The sequence below is a fragment of the Vigna radiata genome, chromosome 9 (genome assembly GCF_000741045.1).
Source record: "Vigna radiata var. radiata cultivar VC1973A chromosome 9, Vradiata_ver6, whole genome shotgun sequence".
Taxonomy (NCBI): domain Eukaryota; kingdom Viridiplantae; phylum Streptophyta; class Magnoliopsida; order Fabales; family Fabaceae; genus Vigna; species Vigna radiata.
In genome coordinates this window covers 8,367,542-8,375,738 of record NC_028359.1, presented here as the reverse complement: position 1 = coordinate 8,375,738, position 8,197 = coordinate 8,367,542, and the positions used below count along the sequence as shown (strand labels likewise).

Below are 8,197 nucleotides of genomic sequence, written 5' to 3'. Positions count from 1 at the left end.
CCTTAAATTGTTAATGCTAACATATATATAGTAATGCAATAGGGTTGACTGTTCAAGAGTTTGGTTTCTTCTCACACCCTCACATTTTTAGTGTTTACTAAAACTAGTATAAAGCTTAATCTTTCTAATTCTAACAGATATTTGGTTTTAATTTTCTATATTGGATTTGGTGATTGGTGGAGTGATCTTATTACTCAGCCTTTGGGTTGAACACTTCTTATGAACACTAAACTGAACCCTTCACCAACAAATCAAACCTCAGCACATGCTTTAATGCCCATTGAAAACACACAAGAAACTGAAACATCCACACAACATGTTGGATGTGAATCTTCATCCAAATATCAAATAATAAGTAATGTGTCAACTGAACTCAATGGATTTACTTTGTTACTTAACGTCTAAAATCGGAAACATTGATACAAGTTTCATGAATTTGAATGATGTGAATTGAATGTTTACATAGTCTTTTTGCTTGGTACATTACATTTGTTTTTTTTTTCTCATAGGAGATGTGTAAAAAAAGTAGAGACACAACAAGCAAGTAATTCCTCGTATCAGTGGTTCTAAACCTATCTCAAAAGGAAGACATGAGATGGTAGTGATATTAGTGAAATTACAACTTTTACTATTTTTAAAATTTACGATATATTTTAACTTCTCTTTTTATTTAGTTTGTGAAAACCGGACAATTGCCTACTCATGGAAAGGTATACATTGAAACTCATAAAAGAAAGGATGAATCTATGTAAATGATTCGACAAAGGATATAGTGGTTAGTTGTACTATAATATCATATTTTCAAACATTTTCCTTCAATATTTAGACTTTTAACTAGAAATTGTTATATGCCTATAGGAACAAACTGAAATGGGTTTGACTCAGCACTACGGATGAATAAGAGGTTTCTCTTAATGATGTTGATGGTAAAGTGTTAGGCACAGACCATTCTAAGAGAGTGTGATGCATGGGTTTGGAAGCAGCTCCCACTAACTCATTTAGAAATACAAGACTTTGGCTTTTAAATTTAAGCCTTGTTTCATCTGCCAGTGACAACAAAAGTACATCAGTTTAGAATCCCAAGTTGAAACGACCTTGGGTGCACTAAAAGTATACATGACAAGGAAGGAAAGATTCTCGATGAATTGGATGCCTTCTTTGATCGTTAACTACAAGTAAGTTACTAAACAAGTTGAACATTATGGTTGATATACTCTAATTATACACAGTCCTTTTTAATCTTAAGTGTCATATCAAGTACTTCATCTCTAATGTTGTGGACCTTAAAATCTGGTTTTAGTTGTTAATTTTGTTTAGGTTTATATTCTATGTAGGTAGAATGAAAAATTATGATGCTCCATGTTTTGTGGTTTTCTATATATTAGCAAAATTGGGCAAGTGTGGATGCGTATAAATGAATTCATACACTTGAAAATTACACTTATATCATTAATTGTTTTACTTTAACTTTTTTCTTTTATCATTTCAACAAGTTGGTGCAAATGAGTTTGAGTCTTCTTTGAGTACAAAAGAATCATCTCATGCTAGTAACATTTAGAGAGTTTATGATTATTTTAGGATGGAATTATCTATTATGGATTTTGAGTAATTATGGATGAAGTTTGAGTCTTCTTTGAATACAAAAGGATCATCTCATGCTAGCAACATTTAGAAAGTTTATGATTGTTTTAGGATGGAATTATCTATTATGGATTTTGAGTAATTATGAATGAAATTGTAATTAGATTTCAGTTGAACTTACTTTTATGTTACTTTGGTGACATTGAGAATGAAATGTTATAATATATATTTGAACACTTTAATAAAAGAAATTTGTCATATTTTTTTATTTGTATCTTGTTACACAAATATTATTGACAAAAATATAAACACCTAAAATGGTTATAAAGTAAATAATAGAAGCGATGCTTAAAAAAAGTGAAAAAACGAAAGTAATCTTTGGATTAAAATAGTTGAGAATAACGATTAAAGAAACTCTAACTTTGGAAGTTTGAAAATATTCTACAAATTGATTTGGAGGTAAAAAGCTCTGCAAATTGAAAAAAGGAAAAAACTTCCACTAAAAAAACGTGTACAATAAGAAGTAGGTTTATTTTGGTGTGTTTATAAGCCTTATCTGGATTGCTTATATAGCAAAATGGAAAATACCATCTCATAATACTAAATAATACCAAATAATGTGAGACTAAATGAAATTAAAGAAACAAATAATGTGTTTTAAAATTATGAACGAATTCATAATAAAATTATTTCAATAATTTAAAAATATTATTTTTTAGAATGTTTATAAATTTTGTTATTGATTTTTTCCCTCTGTGTAAGTTGTAAGGATATGAGCTGTGTTGAGTCGTTATTAACGTGTTATTGTGTTTTTTGTGAAAAAAGTGATGGTGAAAGTGCTTAGAGGGTTTTTGTGTCTAAGTGAATGGTTTTATCTGAAGAAAGAGACAGCATTAGAATCTTAAATGTACATGCAAGAAAACCTAACTTTCTATTTTTTTGTATAAAATAAAGGAACTCGACAATGCCCTCGATCTATGCATGGCAAATTAATTATATTCTATGATGTGGAAAAGGCAACACGTTTTTTTTTACATTTAATTAATTTATTATTTTAAGCAAATGACAAATTAATTTTATTCTAATTTAAATTATATAAATATTCTTACTCTAATTAACACTATTATATAAATGGAATTCTCTTTAATTTATCCGTGATTTTTAAATTAAAATAATCATCTTACCCATTTTATATCATTTTTATGATTTTATTTAATTTAACTATTTTTTTATTTTAATCCTTTTTTTTTTAAATTTAACCCCTTTTATAACTAAAATAATTAAAAATTATCTACAATAAAATTATAAAAAGTATTCATATTTATTTTTATAAATAACTTTTTTTTAACTTTCCTTTTTGAGTATTGGGAATTTAATAGTGTTTGGATTCGTATACTTTAAAGCTACCAACAAAAAGATGTATATACGAAGACATGAGCAAAAAAGAAATAGATATGTACAACATCGGACATGTTTTTCTTTATGTCGGGAAATTCAACTTATATAATCTATAACTCACTAATAACAGAAAACCACCTTTAAATTATCATACTAATGTAAAAAAAATAATAAAGTTATTTTTTTATTGCAAATATATATATAAAAAAAGTATGTACAAAAATAAGTTAAAAATGATACTTTCAAAGAGGTTTGTAAGAATGTGTAATTAATAAGATAGAATATATTATTGTCAAAAGGAAAATAAAAGTTGAAAATTTATATTATTTTTAAAAAAATAGTTAAATAGCTTATGATGTAAATGTGGAAAGTAGAAGAAAAATGAGTGTGTGAATGATAGAGTTAAAAAATATGTTTGAATGAATATACAGTATGGATTTGAATAAGTTGAATAAAAAGTTACTTGTATATGTAATTATTTTTTACAACTTTTTATCTCTTTGTTTATGTAATAGTAAAGATTGCGAACAAGATTCATCGTTCATTTGGATAAACTGTCTTCTGACATTATGCTATTTTGATTGTTGATTTTAAGAAATAAGGATAATGTTGGTGTTATTTTAACTTTGAATAATGAAAACGAAAACGATTGATAAAAAATATATTCATTTTGACTTATTTTAATCGAAATTTTAAAACTAAATTAGAACTTTTAAAATAAAAAAAATAGTAAATTTTAAAGGTTTCTTTTACTAGTTGGGTCACAATAATAAACTTAAATTAATGGGTTCCATTTTGATTATAGTAAAACAAATAATATTTCTCCCAGTAAAACATAAACTTACTGCTTAATTTCATCTAATATAAGATTCATTAATCTTCTTCACTAACACTACTGTTTTCACTACTCTATCATGTCATGTATTTTTTTTTTTTCCAACCATAAGAATTATATTAATCGAAGAAAAAAGAAAAAAACAAATACAAAAAAAAAAATTATATCTAGATTCTAAAATAAAAATCATTCACCTTTATTAATTTTTATCACATATTATATATATATAGAAGTTTAAAATTTAAAACAGAAACTAGCTCTTTTAAAAAAATATATATTCATGTCAAAATAATAATAATTATTATAATTACGGATTGTTTGATTTATTATTGTTATTTTTATTTTATATTTTTTTAAGAAATACTTTTTCATTTCTTTTACTTGTCTTGTCGACAGAAAAGTATGTGTTCACACAATATTTATATATTATTGTATGATAGCAATTTAATAATTCTTATTTCACGTAAAAATAGAATATCAAATTTAATAAATCACCAATAAGGGGTTTGCATTAAGAGAGAGCTTTTGGTTCATAAGAAACAAAAATCAATAAATATGTACTGTCAGTTTATATTCAAATTTTGACAAAGAAGATAAATATACATTAGTTTATAAGCTTTTTTTTGTTATGTGATCATTGAATTATATAATGTTTTGAAGGTTTTTCTTTATAAGAATTGAGACATTTATATTATAAGAATTGAGACAATTTGATATATATATATATATATATATATATATATATATATATATATATATATATATATATATATATATATATATATATATATGACAAAACAAATTCTATGATGATATGATCATGATTTGGAATTTCAATTTTTCACAATAATATATAAGATTTTTTATATTTAATACAACTTTTTTTTTTCTCTCCCTCAATATATCAACTTTAGAAATTGAGTACAATAAATATATCTCTTTATTAACTTTTAAATGGTCAATATTAGAATATAAACTAAATATAAATTTTTTAAAGTGGTTAGTGAAATAATTTTTAGTCTTGATGAATCATTAAAAGAAATCATTTTCCAAAACAACCAAGTGTTCTCTCTTTATACACTAATTTATTATAAAAATACGAACACTAAATATACAAGATTAAAGTAAATTTTATTAGTTAAGATTAAACGTTATGTGGATTGAATTTAGTCGAAGGGCACGTAAAATATAGTGAAATAACATTCAAAATATCATCGGAAAAATTGCCTGCACGTATTGTTCGATCAAATCTCAATCATCTCTAAAAACAAAAATTAATCACGTGATAATTAAATAACTTTTAGATTTGACACTTATGTTGGATCCAAATCGATTCTTATCTTTAATAAAAAGTAAGATTTATGATCAATATTAGTTGATGATATAAAAATCTCTATCTAATTATATGAACTCTTAAGTTATATACATATGAGAACATTGTTTTCTAAAATGGTCTTAATTTATCGATGAATTTTTTTTAATCGATAAAATTTTGTCCATAACTTTACAAATTTTTGTCGATTACGAATTTTTTGTACTATTTTTAACCAGTTCATGACATAAAAATTTCTATATATTATATTAACACATAAGTTATATACCTATAAACATTATTGGGAGAGTGGTCCTAATTTTGATAACTTTTTTTAATAATTTTTTTTAACAGAACATGTATTATTATTTTATTGGTCTGTTTCAATTTATATTTAAAAAAATATTCAAAACAGACTCATCACAAACTATCACATATATATTATCAAAAAATTGTCAAAAAAAAATTATTAAAAGAATATTTTCCAAATTGTAATGATTGTACTTCACATTATAAACAAATTATTAATAAAAAAGTGTGACTACTTTCTAATCCTGTTTTACTTGCATTGTGAAGAAAAAAAATCTATAAATACCCTCTACATTTGTGAAGAATCCTCAAGCTGCTCATTCTCTCTTCAATTATGAAACACACTATGTCTCCATTTCTCTTGTTCTGTTTGGTGTTTCTTAGCCAATTGATGGCTGGATTCAGTTCATCAACACCACCTCCATCATATGGAGATCGTGTATCAATTCTCAGCATTGATGGTGGTGGCATCAGAGGAATTATTCCAGCAACTGTTCTTGATTACTTGGACAAGGCTCTTAAGGTTCTACATCTATTTCTTTGTGTTTGTTACTGTTGCAAAAACTTTTATTATACCTTAAATTGTCTATATATATACTTTGAACTTATATTTTTACATTTATAAACAGTACATTCCAAATTCCACTGTACAAAGTACTGAATAACATCAATATGTTGCGTTATGTATATTTTTTTGTGTTCATGGGATTTTTCCCAGCAGGGTATAAACATTTATATGTAATTTCTCGGAGAAGAAAAGGTAGAATGGGATGGAAGAATGAAAAGTGAGAAAATATAAGAAAGTTAAAAAACAAAATATTAAGTTGTTATGTAATGTTATTGTATGAATTTGAATGTTTCCGACAGTGATTTCTTTTCTATGATCAATATGTTCATAGATTGAGCCTTAGCAGAACATGGACTATGATATTTTAACAATTTTTTGATTCATTTATTTGAAATCGATCAATCACAAACTGTTACGTAAACGGTTTTAAAAAAATTATTAAAAAGATTTTTCGCTGAACATTTACATAAACTGTAACATTTGAGTTTTATGTTTTTGTTGCAGGCAAAGGATCCGACAACATCATTGGCACATTACTTTGATGTTATATCAGGAACAAGTACTGGTGGACTGATGACTGCAATGTTAGCAGCACCAAATTCATCTAATTCCAATCATCCTCTCTTCACTCCATCAGAAGTAGTGCAGTTCTACAAGAAATATGGCCCTGATATATTTCAAGCTAGGTATAAGTATCGAACTCATAAAAATTGAGCTAACACAGTCATAAAAACTATTCCAAACATCATAGTTAACTTGGTTTAGGTATTAGGTTTTCCTTAATTAGTTTGCTGAAAGGTTTTGTTTCTTGTGATGCAAAACCATGCAGAGCTTGGTATGATCTTGAAAAATGTCCCAAGTACGATGGAGAGTTCTTACGGGACATAACACGTCAGATTTTGAATGATACACGACTGAATCAAACGTTGACGAACGTGGTAATACCATCTTTCGATGAGAGGAAACTCTATCCAGTTATATTCTCAAGCTTCAAGGTTAGAATATGGTAAAAATTCTGTTTATATGAATAACTCTTTTCGGTTAAGTTATTCGAAGTTTTTTATCAATTAAAGATATGATCAATTTATAATATAAAAATGTATTGTAAAATTTATTTTACAAATTGATTCTGTGTTAAGTTAAGTTTAAATTTCACTTTTATCATTTAATATTATTTATGGTGTTTTGATGATGCAGTTAAAGACAGAAACTTACTTGAATGCGAAGCTCTCAGATATATGCTTATCCACTTCAGCTGCACCTACTTATCTGCCACCCCACCAATTTGAGAATGATGGTGTTGAATTTGATATGGTTGATGGAGCAATGGCTGCTAATAATCCAGTAATTAATTTTCACCCACTTAAACTTACAGAAATAGTTATATTTTTTGTTATCAGCAATAACTAATATATAAATAAAAGAATGAGACATTATATATACCTTAACCTATGTATAACACCAATAAAAACAAAGAAAAGAAATAAAACTTTATGAATTTCCTTTTCAATATACAAAACTCAAACAATATTCAAACCACTCAAAATGCAAAACCCAAATGAAAATATCTTCTGAAAATATCCTATGATCTTTACAAACTCAAAATATTAAAAAAAAAGTATATTTATATAGTTGTATTGTTGGGTCATCTTCCACCGAAATATATCTAACATTTAATTAACATATAATATATTTGGAAAAAAACTGAGATCCAACAAACTTTCATAAATCGTCCTTTCTGCTAGAGTTCATAAGAAATAGTTTTTTTTTTTTTTTCAGAGTATCTTGTTAATGATAATTATAAGACATAGTTATCTCCTTTACAATAATTTCTCTAAATAAACCATAATTTTACTACAAAACATGCTTATTGAAGTTCACTCAAAAGTATTCAACTATAATTCCGCGTTTATCTTTGTTTAGCGTAATGTTAACTGATTCACACTCTTCAAAATATTAATTCTAATGATTTTTTTTTCAGTTAATTTCTTCTCACCTATTTAGTAAATGTTTAGAGAGGATATTGATTAGGTAGTATGATTATCCCTGTTTTCTCTACCATAATAAGAAAGAGACTTTTTTAACTAAAAAAAGGTAATTAATTCAAACTATTTAGAAATTAATATTAAGGACAGAAATAGTGTATGTATATATATATATGTGTGTGTGTGTGTGTGTGTGTGTGTGTGTGTGT

General features: G+C 25.8%; 1 protein-coding gene across 1 annotated transcript in view; it reads left to right on the top strand.

Annotated features, from left to right (window-relative positions):
• Window positions 1-5,760: 5,760 nt before the first annotated feature.
• The window catches only part of LOC106772963 (patatin-like protein 3), a 4,343-nt gene continuing 1,906 nt past the window's right edge, over window positions 5,761-8,197 (top strand). The window contains exons 1-4 of the mRNA XM_014659618.1: window positions 5,761-5,958; window positions 6,508-6,689; window positions 6,833-6,998; window positions 7,201-7,347. Coding sequence (XP_014515104.1) covers window positions 5,770-5,958; window positions 6,508-6,689; window positions 6,833-6,998; window positions 7,201-7,347 — 684 coding nt within the window. The 5' untranslated portion in view covers window positions 5,761-5,769. The remainder of the gene's footprint in view (window positions 5,959-6,507; window positions 6,690-6,832; window positions 6,999-7,200; window positions 7,348-8,197) is intronic.